The 18,281-nt window shown below is 40.6% G+C and overlaps 1 protein-coding gene across 6 annotated transcripts in view; it reads left to right on the forward strand.

The window, feature by feature from the left end:
* The first annotated feature begins 1,359 nt into the window (after positions 1–1,359).
* The window catches only part of LOC111862022 (protein phosphatase 1A), a 51,320-nt gene continuing 34,398 nt past the window's right edge, over positions 1,360–18,281 (forward strand). For 2 of the 6 annotated variants that reach the window (XM_023847103.1, XM_023847068.1), the window contains exons 1-4: positions 1,360–1,499; positions 8,987–9,829; positions 9,911–10,028; positions 15,653–15,838. In XM_023847103.1, coding sequence (XP_023702871.1) covers positions 9,017–9,829; positions 9,911–10,028; positions 15,653–15,838 — 1,117 coding nt within the window. In that variant the 5' untranslated portion in view covers positions 1,360–1,499; positions 8,987–9,016. Of the gene's footprint in view, positions 1,500–1,643; positions 1,885–7,940; positions 7,994–8,963; positions 9,830–9,910; positions 10,029–15,652; positions 15,839–18,281 lie in introns of those variants that run through there. The other 4 variants (XM_023847086.1, XM_023847077.2, XM_023847094.2 and 1 more) reach the window with 4 other exon arrangements.

Consider the following 18,281-nt stretch of genomic DNA (forward strand, 5'->3'; position numbering starts at 1 on the left):
CATGCTTACAAAAAATTGAGTTGCATGTAAATGGGTAGACCCCAGTATCCTTTATCATTTAGTTTCACAACCAATTCTCCCCAAGTTACTGCTAGTCAAAAGCAACACGCGTGAAAGATGTGATGCACCGACTCTAGGTTCTCTAGTTCAGTGGCCTGGTAAATTATTTTTTCTATAAGACAACCCAGTATAATTGATGCCAGGGTCTGATACTGGACCGCAGCCTGGCGGTTGGAAAACACTGCTCTTATGGAGCTGAGCCCTTCTTGAGGAGAAGCCAAATCTGCAGCTACTCAAGAATTTCCCAGCTTTTTATGGAACCCAAAGGTTCATTACCGTGTTCACAAGAGCCCTCCACTAGTCCCTATTCTGAGCCAGATCAATCCCATCCTATATCTCTTAAGATCCATTTTAATATTGTTCACCGGCCTACGCTTTGGTCTTCCCAGTGGTCTCTTTCCTTCTGGCTTTCCCACCAATATCCTATATACATTCCTCATCTCCCCCATTCGTGCTACATGCCCTGCCCACCTCATCTTCCTTGACTTGATCATTCTAATTCTACTTGGAGAAGAATACACGTTATGCAGTTTTCTCCAAGATGTCACTTCATCCCTCTCCAGTCCAAATATTCTCCTCAACACCCTGTTCTCAAATACCCTCAGTATATGTTCCTCCCTTAATTTAAGAGACCAAGTTTCACACCCATACAGAACCACAGGCAAAATTATAGTTCTGTATATTCTAATTTTTATGTTTTTGAACAGCAGACGAGACTACAAAAGGTTTTGGACTGACTGGTAGCAAGCATTACCAGAGCTCAATCTCCTCTTAATTTCCTCCTGAATCAGGTTTTTATTTGTTATCGTCGTCGTTCCCAAGTATCTGAACTGTGCCACATTTTCAAAACATGTTTCCTGCTATGTCATGATTTTGGTGAGAGAGAAACACTGCTCTAGGTACATGAAACAATGTTTATTATCTATTACAGAGGAATAGGTTGTATGGAATTAACCTGAACGATCTGAAAGCCCCTTTATACATCTGTGAAATTTACATTTAGTGATATGGAAGAGGGACGTGAAACTAGGTTGATTGCTGGAGTGAGCAAGGGGTCTGAAGAATTTCAAAGTGCATGAAAAACGAAGGCCAAGTACATATGGACGAGCCACTTCTGTTAACACATATTTAAGTATAAATTTACATAGTCTACAATTTTATGTTTTATTTGTATTTTTTGTGGTCCAGATAGGTAACGAAATAATTGTCAACAGCCGGGAAATGATTCTGCTATCAGCTGTGATTGGAACGGTATGACATCATCAGTGAATACTATTTTTAGAAAGAGGGCATGCGCAATATATATGAAATAAATATCCGCCATACAGAGCAGTTGATTTTGTTGTTGTTGAAATGCAAAACTTGCGATGTAACTAGGTTATATGTTCAAACAAGAGAATAATTTTCTGTGAAGATGCTAGGAACGCTGTAATTTTAAGGTATATAATGAAAAATGTGTGATGTATGTTACGTGCCTGTGAGATAATAGATTAGAGGTTATGAAATTCTGGTCAGACGCATGTGAGAGTTTTATCATTCGTGCCCTCGAATTTCTGCTTGCACTGCAGCCAACTGATTTTTTTAAAACAATAGTGTTTGCATATAGAATATTTTTTGTTTGCACATGGGGTATGAAATCTTTGGCATGAACATAGATTTCGTACAGGCGAATACTGAGTTGGGACAGTGCCAGTTTGTAACGAATATTTGTGCATCGTACAAATTTTCATACAGTTATTAGGAATAATCTGAATGAAGTTGATCTGAAAAACGTTCAGTCGAATAAATTTCGTATGCATAACCAATTCGTGGCATCTGAACGAAGTAAGGTTATATATGTACTTCGAACTAATGGTGCTGTTAGAATACATTTAAGTTTGTAATTGATTCTTGATTCTTCTAGGATTCATGGGCAGGAACTTGTATTTGCTGGTACCTTGCGCCTCCAGTTTGATGTTCTAGATTCCACAATGAGAATTGGAAACAATTGTTAATTTGATGTAGTTATGTTAACGTTCAAGGGAAGTTCTCAGGATCCAGACAGCAGTGATTATTATGTGCTACTCAGTAGTAAAGATGTGCCATGTAGTATTTCAAAGCTATTGTATGAACAGATCATTTGTGCCATGTTTGTGAATTATGAAAATGATCATTTTAGGTTATGAAATCCCTTAGGATGTTGTTTATAAGAAGCATTAACACTGATTTGGCACTTTATTTTACATTTTTTTGTGTGTGTGTAAACCCTGGAGCATTGTAGAAGATGCAGTTGAATAACTTAACATAAGCAGTAGATCTAGTAATGTGTTGATATCACACCTTTATTGTCTAACATGTAGCCTAACTGCATTATTGGGCCAAGTAATTTATCAGATTTCTTGTAAGATTTTAGGTTCGCAAAGCAGTGGTTGTGAATATGTTAGCACTGTGTAGCGGATAGATTGCTTGTAAGTGTGTTGGAGGAACATCTTCATAGTAACAGATTCTCAAGATGTAGTCGACAGGTTTCTTCAGAATGTTGGTAACAGTCTACAAAACTTCACTGCATAACATCCCAAAAGAAAGTATTCTTTGATAGAATTGATTTTGTGGGTCCTCTTATCATGCTTTCTTTATCTGGACTGCATGCATTGATTGATGGATCGGAGACAATTCAGAAGGAAGCTGTTATGACCTGTTAGAGGTATTGTCCTGGTTCTTGCCAGGAGAACCGGAAGAAAACACGAAGAACTCTTGAGCTGTGTGAAGGTAGTGTTGAACCTTTAGGTGACATTAGAATCCCACAAATTAGATTCATCTTAGCACATAAAATATAATTTGAATTCTTCATATAACTATATCAGTGTTTAGTTGACAATAAATACACCATATATGAGTCGTTAGATAAAGAGATGTTCTAGCCATTGATTTTCTGGATGGCAGGAATTGATGTATAATTGGAGCATACAAACTTTTAGTATTTATTGGTGCAGAGAAAGCAATTTTTACATGAGATTTGAGGTTCTCACATCAGGGACTGTGAAGATTATTTCTTTTCTGGGATGTGATGCTGAGTAGATTTTTAGCAGTCCTTTGGAGGATTGTGCTGTCTGCATCTCCAGGGTAGAAGAATTGCTCTTCTACCCTGAAGCTGGAGCAGTGCATTCCTCCGGGACATCACTGAAGATTTATCTGACTACATGGCATCACAACCCAGAGGAAGTATTGTGATGTTGAAAAGATTCATATCAAGATTTTGATGGATTTGCACATTTTCAGGCAAAATTTAGTGAATGGACTCATATGACATCACTACTCTTGGGATCACTGTGGTAGACACATTGAGTGTCAAAGATTGGCTTAGAATGTGCAGCATTCATTCTTCAAATTGACGTATGATATTATGAAATGACATCTGAAAGGCAGAATAGCAGAGCCAGAAGAGGTGGCCATTGCTAGGCAGCGGTCCATTAAACATGGTCCTACAGCAACATATATGCATGCACCAATAGAAGAAATATTGGGAGCAGTGTTTTCTATGCAGTCTGTGCCAAGGCTAATGAGGACTAAGAGGACAAGTCAGTAGTTTAAGGTCAGAGTTCGTGGTTAGTTATTTGTGAGTCAGCAGTCCCAGTTGGTTGTTGGCTGTGAAATCTGAAGCACAGGAATCTTCATGTTAGAAGCCATTACCTAGTAATGACAGGTGAAGATGACAGACTGAGAAGACTTAATATGTGCTATAGTGTTCTGTAGAATGTGCAGATTAGTGAGTTATAGTTACATGTATTTACAAGTCATAAGTGTTGACTAACACCAATTACCAATCCAAACCCCATGTCTAGTTACTAACACATGACAGTGTTAATGTACACAGAACAGAAGTGTAATAGTGTAGCTACCGAACATCTGCACCCTGAGAAGTATCTGCTACAACAGGATCCAAATTGCAGGATATTCATTTTTCTGGAATGTTTTCTGTGAGAAACATTTCATACACAGTCCAATATGACAAGTACTGGTAGACCATGAAGTTGCAGGAGCACCGATACAGAAGATGCTATGTATCCCATAGTAGTAGTACCAGACAGGTGATCTGTCACCAAATACCCTAGCAAACAGTGGTGATATGTTTCATGGTCAGCAATTTTATCTCTTCCTTGTACAGCATGTTCAGAGTCTGTAGCCAGCACTGGGTTAAGAGCATTGAGAAGTGTTCTGTGAACTGCTACAGCAGCAGGATGCAACATCTCCAACCTTTGTCACCTGAGTGTTGCACATGGATGAAACATGATTCACACAGAATAGAATTTTGAATAACTGTAACCACCATGCATGGGATGATGAAAATTCACATTCCTTTCAAGAAACACTAATCCAGTAGCAGTTGGCAGAAAATGTTTGGGCAGGAATAATTGGCGATTAGCTGCTTAAGAGCTGCTGCCACAACAATCAGGGGTTCCAGTTTCACTTTCTGAATAGTTATCACAACTACCGGACAACATATCATTGGCAGTGCGGCTTACAGCTTGGGAAGTGCATTGTGAGACTTCTGCCTGTTCTTCTTGTGATGTAATGGACAGCCACTACACAGGTTGATGGATAGGATGAAAAGTGCTAATTGTGTGACTTCCATGAGTACCCATTCTGACTCTTGTCAGCTTCTGCGTGTAGGGTTATCGGAAGAACTAGAACATAGTTTATGCCCGGTGATGTGACAGGATGAGGTGTGGAATGCTGTTGAAACAGCAGGGTTGACAGTATGGAACATGCTTGAAGTCTTTCAGTGAACCAGGAAATCTTGGAGCAAGAGGCTCATATATGCATTGGCTGTAATGGTGGACCATTTCAACATATTTAATAAACCATTACTGACTTGCCAGATGTTTTTTTTTGTTCACAGCCAATAAACTCTTCAACCACAACTGTGTTATTCATCTAGTCTTCTTGCTTGCTTCCTATTGCCATATTTCATTAACTGAGTAATTGCAGCCAAAACATGTATGAACGTTACTGGTTGCCTATGTGTAGATCATGATGCCTACATATAAGGTGTACAATTAAGACCCAGTTTGTATATGCAGAATAGTTTAATGTACTACCAGAAATAAAACTGAAAATATGTGGTATGTACTTTTTATTAACCGTGTAAAAGGTAAAGTTATCTCTGTAACAGGCCATGGAGGCCAATAGGGTTGTGAGACATTGAGACTACCACATTTTCTAAACAGTCTGCTCAGAGATGTTGGTGAAGTGGTCAACCTTACACACCAGCCACCCTTTACCCCCATGAATTCCTGGCTCTCATTTCTGTTAGAGGCTGAGTGAAACCCAGGGCCATAGTGCAGATGGAAGGATTAGGTCAGTTGAAGAATCCAATGACATCGGAAATTGAAACCGCAGTCTTCCAGTTTGTAGTATAGTGCCTCAACTGACTACACTGCCGTGTGTCCCTATTAAGTGTGTAGTATGCTGATGTAGCATGAATTTTTGGCCTGTGATTTTGATTATAAATATGTGGGGTATGTACTGTGCAATATTTTTTTCTTACTAGATACCAATGCCCTCCACTGGTCCCTATCCTGAGCAAGATCAATCCAATCTATCCCATCCTACCTCTCTAAGATCCATTTTAATATTGTCCACCCACCTACACCTTGGTCTTCCCAGTGGTCTCCTCCTTTCTGGCTTTCCCACCAATATCCTACAGTACACTTAGTTAAAATCTTGTTTTGGTTCATGTCTATCTAGACTTTGTATTTTATGGTTTTCTTTAGTTTCTCCAAACAGATGCCATGATGGTGCTTTGAAATAGGATGAGACCACTTTCATCCAGTTCACCCATTCACCATTATTCTCACATCTTAGCAAACCGCTGCTGAAACAGTGTAATTAATTGTTGAATACAAATGGAATTAAGAATATCCTTTTAGCTTTAAGATAAAACATTATATGTATTAGCTTAATAAATCTACTTACGCTGTGTTTGGAATTGTCTGTGGGTGTAATGTTATTAGTCTTAGTAGCAGAATTTCTATGAAGTAAGCAGGTTTTAAGGTTATTGCACCTGTAAAGAAAGAATCTTGGTAAAACAGTATGCAGTAATCACACTTCTCAATTCAGAAGATTGAGTATAGAGTTGTCCTCTAAGTGGTGACCAGTGTGAATGTTTGAGGCTTTTTTGGATGAAACCAATTCACAGATTGTTCTTGGTGAAGGAATAGTGACCGTTGAAAATTGGTACATGGACACTGAGACAGGCATCCTATTCTTGCATCAGCCAGTGGATCCCACCCCCCAAAGTTTCCTGAGTTGCTTCTGGAAGCACTCCACCATTGCCGTTTTGACATCTTTGTCTGAAGTGAATGTGCAGCCCTTTGATGCTTTTTCGAGAGAGCCAGATGCATGGAAGTCACATGATGGCAGATCCAGGCTGTATGTGAGATGATCAAACACCTGGTGCATGTAGTACTGGACAGTGCAAGCCACATGGTGACACATATTGTGAGCGTGCTGGGACAATTTTTCTTAATGGCAGTATGAAGATCTTGGAGGGTTCCACAGTAGTTCTGCGCATTGATGGTGATGGCTGCATCCTTGAATTCCAATGTAAATGCTCCATTGATGTGAAGATTAAAGTGTCATGATCTTCCCCAAGATGGGTGAGACTCAGATTTCTCAGCCCAGGCAAAGGATGGGTGTTCCCATTGCATGCTTATATGAATGTAATTAATTAAGTAGTGGCAACACAGTGATACAAAATAACCTGTTTTTATTAATGACTGGGTTCAGTTCATCTATGGCAGATGCAGTTTTTATTGGCAGTATATATTCTCTTGAGCGCTCTTACAGTTTGCTCAATAGCATGTGAAATGTCTACGTGCAACCATAATCTTTATCCTTGTAGGGTTTCCTTCTTTGTTAGAAATAGGTTGTAATCTCATGGGTGCATTTCTCTAGAGAGTGGAGACTGATCCAATACCTTCAAGTTCCAGCACTGCGATAGGTCTTCGGTGATCTGCACCATATGATACTGGACATAGTTGTGCAGGAACATCAGCCCAAGGGCCAGTAACCCAGTGTGCATCCAACGAAGTGTTAACCTTGTGTAATGTTCCAGGAAGTAAGCGTTATATTTCACATTCACAATCTGTCTGTGTGGTATGTTGTGACAAACAATAATATTCCTTATGATCATAAACCATGATGAGCATTGCCTTGATTACTCTCTGCCACTGTTTTAATTTGGGACATGAGAAAGATGGGTGTAACATTTTCGTTGATTGATGTTTCATCTTCACTTCATATAAATGTTCCCATGTTTCATCCAAGGAAACGAGTCTGTCCAAGAATGTGTCAGCTTTGTTTGCATTCTGTTCAAGATGAACATGGGCTGTTGCCATGTGCTCCTACATCTGGATCTCTGCAAAGTGCATAGGACCCATGATGCTGCAGTTTTCCTTATCCCCATTTTATCATGGAGGATGTGCAGTACTATTGGGCACTAATGCCAGCATATATTGCAAGTTCCTGGTATGAATATCAACTGTCATCTGCAGCAGTTCCTTATGTGAGCAATGTGGTGTTGATTTGCCGCTGATTCATGCCACTCAGTTTTCTGCTGCTTCTTCCATTGTCTCTTCCAGTTTTTAAGGATTGTACCCAATATGGCAGAACATCAATCCGACATGTCTGATGAAATGCACCATGCTCTTGGCATGCAATTTTATTCCATGTTATCTGAAGCTTATTAAAGCCCCCCCCCCCCCCCACCCGTCTTTNTTAGAACACTTTGTAACAACACTTATTCACTGTTTTGCTCTGTCATGACCAAAGCAGCACATTGCTTCATATCTCTCAGTATTGCCACTACTTATTTCAGGTGCTTCAGTAGCTAGCTAGCAAGAATTATGTCAGGACAAGAAAGACGTTGGTTGCAGTCTCCTGTAGGACCATGGTAAAATAGTGACATATTTGTTTATTATAATTTTTATAGAAGTTTGTGAGGTTAGTTTTTTCTTATCTACTAAGAAAACGTTTTGAATTGAGTAGACTGCAGAGTTCTGGACAATTGAGATGTAGTACTTTTCATGCAAAAGTCTGTCCAGCCCTACTATAAATTACTAATTATTCTGTTAGTGATTCATTTCTGTACATAATTCCATTGAAATAGGCTCCAGCATCATTAAATTTTAAAGATGTAACCTCAGAGTTATACACCATCAGGATATTTATTAACATACAGCCTGGTTCATGCAGAATGTATATGATCTGCATATGAAATACCTTGTCTGTACCTTCACTATGTGTTTGTGCAAGATTTGAGGTGGTGGTGACTATGAAGACTACTGCCTTCTGGACTGTGATGTCATGTAGTGTGAATAGGTAGTACCAACATTTCAGAGGAACTGGCTGCTACATGTTCAGGGCAGGAGGCAGTGTATTCTTCTAGAAAGTTGGTACCTGTCAACTTCTTAGCATTACATCCCAGAGGGCAATAATCTTCAGTGTTTCAGTACTGTTATGCCATCAAACCAGGGGCAAAATGCAGATTTCTTCTGATTTCCAAGATATTTTCTTACGTGTCATAAAATGAAAAGCACAAGGTGTATCTACTTTGCATATGTTTCCACTCATTTCAGTAGCCCGCATTGTGTGTCACTAATATTTCTTCAATTTTGGAAGTTCACATGTATAATCAGTGAAGTTGAAAGTTTCAAAGATGGGATTGTCTTTATGGCACATTTATGTGTGCCTTCATGAAAATTTGTTCACGGGCTCGTAACATTTTGGGGGAGGAGAGACACAAATATGATTGTGATGGAAAGCGACCACTTCTTGTGAAATAAGGAAAGCAAACTTGAAATGGTAAATTATCGTGTAATACTGAAAATATGCTTTTAGTTGGCAGTGCTTCATGTCTGTAGTTGGTATGGCTATTGTGTTTCAGATGAAGATGCTTTTAACATAAAAGAACAGGATGGGTGCGTTTCTGGACAAGCCAAAGACAGATAAACACAATGAACATGGTTGTGGCAATGGTTTACGTTATGGAGTTGCAAGCATGCAAGGATGGCGAGTGGAGATGGAAGATGCACACTGTGCTGTCACAGGGCTAGGTGAAGAGCTGCAACAGTGGTCATTCTTCGCTGTGTTTGATGGTCATGCTGGAGCCAGAGTTTCTGCTCACTGTGCAGACCACTTGCTGGAATGCATTGTACAAACAGAGGAGTTTCGTCACAATGATGTCATCAAGGGTATTCGGTCAGGGTTCCTTCACCTGGATGACCGCATGCGAGAACTTCCAGAATTGGCCAGTGGAGAGGATAAGTCAGGCTCAACGGCTGTGTGTGCGCTGGTGTCCCCACGCCAGGTATACGTGGCTAACTGTGGAGATTCCCGTGCTGTGCTGTGCCGTTCTGGCCAGCCAGTTTTTGCCACACGAGACCACAAGCCTGTCCTCCCAAGCGAAAAGGAACGTATCATTCGTGCAGGAGGGAATGTGATGATCCAGCGTGTGAATGGATCACTGGCTGTATCTCGTGCACTCGGTGACTACGAGTATAAGAATGTGGTAGGATGTGGTCCCTGTGAGCAGCTGGTCTCACCTGAGCCTGAAGTGTCCGTCATGGACAGAGATGAAGACCGGGACGAGTTCCTGGTGCTGGCATGTGATGGTGTGTGGGATGTCATGTCCAATGAGGACCTTTGCGATTTCGTGCGATCCCGACTTGCCCTTACAAACGATCTTGAGAACATTGCAAATCAAGTTATAGACACCTGTCTTTATAAGGTTAGTTGATATACCTGCAGATTTGTTGTGAGTTTTCAAGGAATTTCGTTATGAAAGTAATAATTCCCATTTTATTTTTAGGGCAGCAGAGATAATATGAGTATTGTGCTAGTCACCTTCCCAGGAGTTCCACAGCCTTCTTCAGAAGCCATTCAACAAGAAGCTGAACTCGAAGCCACGATAGAGAGGAGAATAACAGGTAATAATAATTCTAGAGTTGTCAGACATTTAAGCTCTGGAAAGAAATTATGATGCTTACTTTCCTTCAAATGCTTCACTTTATGCAATGAAGGTCCCTTTCAGTGCTGAATGTCCACCACAGCATCTCCATATTTATCATCGCAGCTTCTTATCAGTTTTGCCATGCGTGTGCACGTGCATGCACACTCGTGTGTCACAAGAGTTTTAATTTTTTCCTCTTCTAAGGTTACTTATTTCTTGGTCTTATTGTACCCCTGCAGTTATAAACTTTTGTCCCACTGGCAGGGATGTTTTCTGTGTCTGGTATTTCCCACTGGTTTGGAATGTTTTCCAACTTTGCTGTACCTGCTGGGAACTTGAGGTGAAGATTGAGTGGACTCTTCTTGCTGCCACATTATGCAAGACCAGGCATGGAGCCCAGAACATGAGTCATGTGCACTTACATAGTGACACATATGGGGCTCAGATTACATAGACACTCTTTAACAGTTATGCAACCTTTGGTTTGACCATGCCATTCTGATATGTTACCACTGACTGGGAGCTGTGATGTAATCAATCACAGTTCCCCTGTAGCCTGTGTATGTGCATATGTATATATGTATAAAAGTCTATGTGGTTTGGAGTTGGGAGCCATGGGCTATTATTTCCATGGTAACAGCATGAAGTCACAGTGTGCTGATGGTGTAGGACTTGCTGTTAGGTTTGGAATTTTTAGAGATGTCCTAGAGGAGTGACTCCTCTGAGATATTTTTTAAGATTGGGTTATGGTGGAGGTCCCCACTCTGGCACAGACCGGAAGATTTAGGTGTCTATATCCTCTTTCCACCCAGTGCAGACTTTTATTGACAGTTCCAGAGGGGGGAGGGCCCTTTTGGTTGTAGCTTCTAAGCATCCAATAAACTTGTTACAGGGGAAATCTGGTGTAAATATGGAAGCCTGTGCTGTAACTGTTAGGGTCAAGATGCTGATGCTGCAATTCATTTCATTTAAACTGAAGGACCCAAAGAAAAGCATACGAGACATAAATCTGTTTTACTTCTAAAAGAACCCCCTGAAAACATTGCTGAATGGGTTATGAATGTAGCATGTTTGAAGAACAGTACACTTTAGTTGAAGTCTTCAACAACAAAAGGTTTAGACCGTCCTTAAGGCAAATCTCCCGGGCCTCTCAGCTTATCCCATGAAGTTGTGACAACTGACCCCCCTTGATGGCATGTCAGAGGAAGAGAGCCAGTTCTCAAAGCAGTTTGTTTAAAACACATTCCAGTCATTCAAGAACAGGGTTTGCAGACCATTCCCTCTTTGAAGTCCAGCCCTGTCTAGCACAGTAGAACTTGGGTATGAATAGGTGTCAGTCTTCGCATACATTATGCACCCTGTGCAGTGTTTGTGGTTCACTGGTCTGGACAAATAACAGTGATTTGCCTCCAGCTGAATATGTGGCAACTGTGCTGAAAGTGGACATGGTGAGACTCCAATTCCCACCACACTGTGTTAACTGTGCTGGAGCATGTGTGTCTGGTGACAGGAAATGTCCCATTTACCTAGATGAGAGAGCTATTCAGGTACTTTGGGTGAAGGACAATCCATTGTCAGTGCTTAGATGAAGTTTTAGGGAAGCAAACCAAAAGCTGGGAGCCAGTCATATGTATCCATTGAAAACATCCCCATTGCAGCAGCAAAAACATCTGTGAGCCCCATAACACCACTTAATTAAAAAGCACCACCATGTTCCATGGAATAGTTGCCACCAGGACTGAGATATATATACAAATGGAGTATCCTCTTGGCCCTCTGGTATTTGGATGGATCTTCATCAAACACCAACTTATAACATGGGTGTCCTAACAGCAGATTGTTGACCCCAGCTGACTGTACAGTGGAAACCCCTCTTAACAAGACAGGTTTCTGATTTCTGGTTTATATCAGATAATTGGGAGAAACATGCTCACGTGCTCAGACTCTGTCCATACCTGTTTGTAGTCTGTTTGTAGTTTGTAGTCTGGCACCCCAAGAAGAAAGCATACACAAATGATACCCCATAAAAGCATTATAGTTTTTCAGGTGCCCAAAGCATTCATTTTGTTCCTTCCTTGTGGACCTACTTAAGTGAAATGTCGACAGATTCTGTACAGGTTTCCCTGACTTGCAGATCTAATCTAACACTAGGGCCCAGCCAGCATCTGTCTCCAGGAAACTCACATCCACATTTTCCATACATTAAACACTTATGACTATTTGGGCCCACCATTATGACCTCTTGACACTGACAGTAGATATAGTGAAAGTGCAGTACAGTGGAGTGAATTGAAGAATGCATTGGTAAGTTAGTGAGTTATTCAGAGAACTGCAGTTCACTCCTTGTGAGCTGTTGCTATTAGAAGCTGGTAGCTGAGGCACGGAGATAGTTTGGGAACGCAGAGTAAGGGGAACATCCGCCATTGGAAGCTGTTACCGGGCAGCAACTAGTGGAGACTGTAACAGAGTGAGAACACTGGTGTTTTGGGTGGATCAGTGAACTGTAAAGTGTAGTCATGAGCCGTATGTTGAAGTGTGCAATAAATCGAGTCACCAATCCAAACCCTGTCTATAGTCACTCATACATGTGACAATATATTTGCCACTGTGAGTACCCATAGTTCCAGCAGACTTGACTAACCTAATATGAGGTGTGTTAAAGTAATGAGATTAATTTTTTACAAAATCATTTTTCAATTACCGTATTTACGCATGTATAGGCCGCACATTTTTTGCCAAAAATTCAAGAGGAAAACTGGGGTGCGGCTTATATTCGAAATATTCGAAATCACACTTCATTTAAAAAAATATATATATATTCATAATTAGTAATACAGGGTGTAATACTCCTGAAATAATATTCCAAGAAAATTATTTTTTCTATATTTTCTGTCTGAAAATTGTGCTGCGGCCTATACACGCACGCAGCCTATACATGCGTAAATATGGTATTCCTCTAAATCATCATTGTCCCCTTCAAAATAACATCCCTTTGATGCAGCACACTTGACCCAGTGATTTTTCCACGGCTTGTAGTAGGGTTGGAGTCAGTTTCTGTTAAGAGTCTTGATGGCATTGGTTACAGCCTTCTGAACATTGTCAAGTGTTCAAAATGATAGCCCTTGACTCTTGATTTCAATTTTTTGATCAAGTAAAAATCAGAAGGTGACAAATCTGGATAATAAGGAGCCTGCAGAAGCACAGGAATGAACTCTTTTGCTAGAAATTCATGAACTGACAATGCTGTGTGTGGGTGTGTTGTCATGATGTAGATCAAAGGATCCTGTTGCTTGCAGTTTTGATCACCATCTTTCTCAGGCAGTGCAGGAATTCAAGATATTTTTTATTCACCATGACACCAGGTGGTACAGATTTTTTGTGGCCTACCCCATGAGATTTAAAAGGAAATTGATGACCATTGTCATGGTTTTTTAGTTACTCATGTGAGCTTTCTTCTGTCTTGAGACTGTGGTGTTTACCATTCTGTGTTGTGCCTGTTGGTTTCAGGGTCATATTCGAAAAAAAAAAAACAGCTATCACCACCTGTTATGACCAGATTATGAAAATCTGGTTCAGTTTCAAGCCGTTCAAGCATTTCTGTCAGCGCTTCATTTCAACATGCTTTTTTATCATTCAGATTTTTTGGAACCATCTTTGCACACAGTTTTCTCATGTTCAAATCTTGTTTAACAACTTGGTGGGCCATATGTTCATTAATGTTAAGTTCATCAGTGATCATTCAGATTGTCAGACATTGATCTTGATGAATGAAAGCCCTCACATGGTTGACATTTATGCTTGTTCTCACAGGCAGCTCGTGGTTCATCTTCATTTCTCAACATTTTATGAAGCCTTCATGACACTGAAAGACTTAAGCATGTGATAAAGAATCATTACCAAACACTTTCTGAATCTTTTTATAGGTATCAGTAGCGCCCTCCTCCAAACCAAGAAACTCCGTGGTCTGTAGTCCACAAGCAAACTATACCGACCGAGCAACCACTGCCTGTTGGCGAAGTTAGTGCCAACTTTGCGGATAGAGGATGTCACATTGCGAGCACAGTGGATTCCCACAGCCGTTAATCTTGGTTTTCTAGACCGGAGCCACTATTTCCTTGAAATACCTCCTCAGTTATCCTCACGAAGCTGAGTGGACCCCGTTCCAGACCCAGTACTTTTCAGGAATTCTGGTAGCTCCGGGAATCGAAGCCGGGACCTCTGGATCTGTAGGCAGGAACTCTGACCACTAGACCACAGAGGCGGTCAGCACCCTCTCCTAGTTTGACACAAAACTTGATTGCACAAAGTTCCTCAAGATTATTATTCTCCATTTTTGTGGCTGTAAGAGAACATGTACAGACCCATGACATAACCAGACATATTCATGCTAGTAAGTTCAAACTTGGATTGAAGGTAAAGGAGGGTTGTAGCTACCGTCTCGTAACAGTCTTGGTGCTGCAGTATTCCCAGTTCTCTCACTACAAAATTAGTCTCAATATTTTGTTTTAACGCACCTTGTATCCCTGTTGGCTCCACAATTTATTTTTCTTGGCAGCTTCTTGCCATATACTTTAGGGATCAGTTGTTACTGATGAAAGGGATGAAGACTTTCCAATGCATATGCTGGTTTTGATTAACTCCTTTTAAACTCAAGTGATGCTACACAGCTCATCCTGAAGTCAGGACCTTGCCCTCTGTAGACCAGGGTAGGCAGTCCACCTTGAAATGTCGCATCCCTATGGATTTGTATGGCAGTAACTACCTTGTGAATCTGCACATTTCCGGAACGTCCCTTGTTGTCCTAGTATCTGAACTAGATTATCAGGTCTGCTGACTGGGAAGCTTTCCATTAGTCTGTGACTTTTACAGTCTTAGAATTTTCATGTGTCGATTCCATGGTGGAGTACTTCAGCAGTACTCTGCTTTGTACCACCTTGTATCACATTCCATGGTTGTCCACCAAACTTCATTGCATTTCTGTAATGTGGTGGACACTATTCCTCTCGGGCCTTCTCCAGGATCATCACTTCTGTGACTTTCCTTCTCTCTTTTAACAGGAAAATGGAGTGCTACAAATGTCAGTTTTAAGTGTGACACTGGCAGCATGTTCTGAGTCAGCACTGCTGGTTTGTCAGTCTCAGTATCTCTTTTATATTGATGATCTTGCAGTCTATAGCATTTCCCAGAGGATGATAAGGGTAGAATATGGTTTACAGATTGCCATCAATTGTCTGTCACACTGGAATCTACAGAGCAGATTTACATTCTCTGCAGCAAAGACCCAGTGTGTACACTTCACATGATTGAGGAGTTTGTTTCCTCCCTCCACTCTGTTCCTCAGCAACAGTTCTCGACCATTTGCTCCATCTATCATGTTACTATGTCTTCTTAACAGCAGACTATCATGGAATCACACTTGCAACATCTCTGCATTAAGTACAGATGGTCACTTAACATTTAAAAAATGGTTGGTCATGGGCAGAGACCAGACAGTAATGCTTTGACTTTACGTACCTTAATCCTCTCTAAGATGGACTGTGGCAGTTTCATTTACGACTCTTCAATGAAGTCTAAGCTGTCTATCCTAAACCCTGCCCACAGCATCGGGATTCATCTTACTACTGGTGCCTTCCATGCTAGCCCTCTGGAGAGTCTATATGTGTGACCTGGAGAACCCCCACTCATCCTGTGGAGGAATCTCCTTCTCTACAGATACATGGAAAAGCTGTCAACACAGCCCCATCACCCACCATGCAGTGAGGTCTTTCACCACATCCACAACAACAGGTATGATGTGAATATCAGCATTCCTTGGGCTGTGGATGTTTGCTCTCACTACGTTCTTGAGCATCTTGGCATCAACTTGCTGCATATTATTCCTTGTAGATTTTTTAGATCTCACCAAGGTCTGTCATACATCCAATGGAAAAAAAAAAAAAACTTTTGACTGGTTAGACACAGAAGAGGTGAAACATCTGCCCTTGTATCAGTGGCTCTTTGCTTGCCTTTGCTTATCTGGAATACATGGTTTATACTGACTGGTTGTTTGTTGAAGGATCAGTTGAATGTTACTTTGTGTATAAGACCGAGTTTCCAAATACCACTTCCACAGCTTTGGTAACAGAACTTTACGCCATCTACCAAGTACTTCTGTTCATACAGCAACAATTTAAGCAGTGTTACTCCTTTGCACAGAGTCTCAAAGAGATTTAAAAACCCACTCACAGATTTTACAAGATGTTACTGTAACAAAAGTTGAAGTTGGTTATGTTGGTAGTTTATCAAAGACACTGTACAAAAATTGCATCTGACTACTGTTTTGTTCAAGAGTGATTTCCGTTTGACAGCATACAAAGACTTCTGCCGACAAATGCGAAGTGCTCATGAATAAAATGTAGCCAGCAGATTGCAAGAGTCCTTGCATAAAAACTGACATAATAATTAATGTGATTATGGAACAGAATGTTAAGGCTGCCTTCACATTAGGCCCTGTAGAACAAATTGTGTTGTCCATTCCACCTTTGTGTTGGACTAGGAAGGGTTAAAGTCATTTTTTGATCATTGAACTCTTAGTCAGTAGCTTGCATTAGTTTTTGCCTTGTTTTTAACTTTAAACCTAATTTAGTCAGAATAATTTTTATGGAGAAATGTATATGATGGAATACAGAGTGGCTTATCACAGATGCAGCGATTCTTATCAATGCTGCCACTTGCAAAATACCAGCAGCAGTCTATGCCATGGCACAGGATAAAATGCACACCAGCATAGGTATAAAAAGTGTTGCTGATGAAAAATGTAGTCATCTGAATATGTGCTAACAAGAAAAAATCTTGCAGCATTGTCAACACTATTTGGATGAGAAGGGGCCTTTCTTTAAAGTGAAAAAGCAGATGTTTGTTTTTCTAGCAGGACATTGCGCCAGTACATTCTGCAAGAAATGTATTGAATATTCTGTGGAACATGTTAAGTGAACAAGTCTTATGGGCAGTGCTCATGTAGAAACCTGAAATAGAAATTTATAGAAATAAATCAGACTGTTTATAAGATCTAAAAGTTTGTGATGATGGTAAATTGTTACAATTAATATATTGTTGAACATTATCCAGCATCTTATCTATTCTTAAAAAACCATCCTGTTTCTTTTTTTAAAAACTGTTTCCGGGACTGGATTCTGTCCCCATCCTCAGGTAAAACCTACTGAGTTGGGTCCAATAGACAGAGCTAGCCCCTATCTCCGGACAACTTTGCCAGTTTCAGAAGGGGTTCATAATCCAAGCACGACACTAACCATCTGTGAGAGCTAAGAAATAATGAAACTGCACACATATTAGGCCTTGCACCAGAGCAGTATCTTGAATGAAATCATACCTGGAGAGAAGTAATACTCCTTGTGGTACCAACACACGAAACAAATAGTTACCCTCTCCAGCTACAGTTGACGGCGCTGTAGTCTCTTGACTTCTGGTGTGATGACAGGGGTCCAGATGGGAGAGATATCCACACTGGGTTGACTGATTGGATGGTCCAGCAGAAACATGTGGGCTGATTCCTTGTATTTCCTACATGTGTTGGATTCAATCTGCAAGACCTTCACTTCATTCCAACAAATTTTGTCGTCTTCCTCGTATGCATGTTGGGCTAATTTATATTTCAGCAAACCCTGTGTTATGTTATATTTGTGCTCCTTAATGCGTACTTCTAGGGGTCTGCTAGTTTCACCAATGTAACATCTGCCGCAGTCGCAAGGGGTGCTATACACACACTGCTTCGTTTTCTGGGCATCTCTAACGGGTCCAGTTTCCAGGCTATTTATGTTGAATTTTATGTACTTTCAGCAGTGACTTTGAAGAGTTCTGTGTTCTGGGGTATAATGCCTTGTAGTCTGAAGAAAGTCAACTGGTGTTCCTCTGGAACATCAGTTGGCTTTACTGGACTGCACATTATATCTCAAAAGACAGAACTTTTCATGTTATTTGTAGGACTCAGAAACCATTATCCAGGATGCTGTTACAGAAATCACACATAAACTTAAATTGCCGTTAGAGAATATTCTACATCATCTATAAATGTGTTTGACTACTGTATGTTAAGACATTTTTCAGTAGTTGCTATACAAGGTTGGGAAATTAGATTTGGATCCTCATTTGTAATTTTGTGCTGGATGATCTGGCAATGCTGTTACTTTTAATGTCAGGTGATGCAACAAGACAGAGCTCACATGGAAAGTGT

The sequence above is a fragment of the Cryptotermes secundus genome, unplaced genomic scaffold (assembly GCF_002891405.2).
Source record: "Cryptotermes secundus unplaced genomic scaffold, Csec_1.0 scaffold559, whole genome shotgun sequence".
Classification (NCBI taxonomy): domain Eukaryota; kingdom Metazoa; phylum Arthropoda; class Insecta; order Blattodea; family Kalotermitidae; genus Cryptotermes; species Cryptotermes secundus.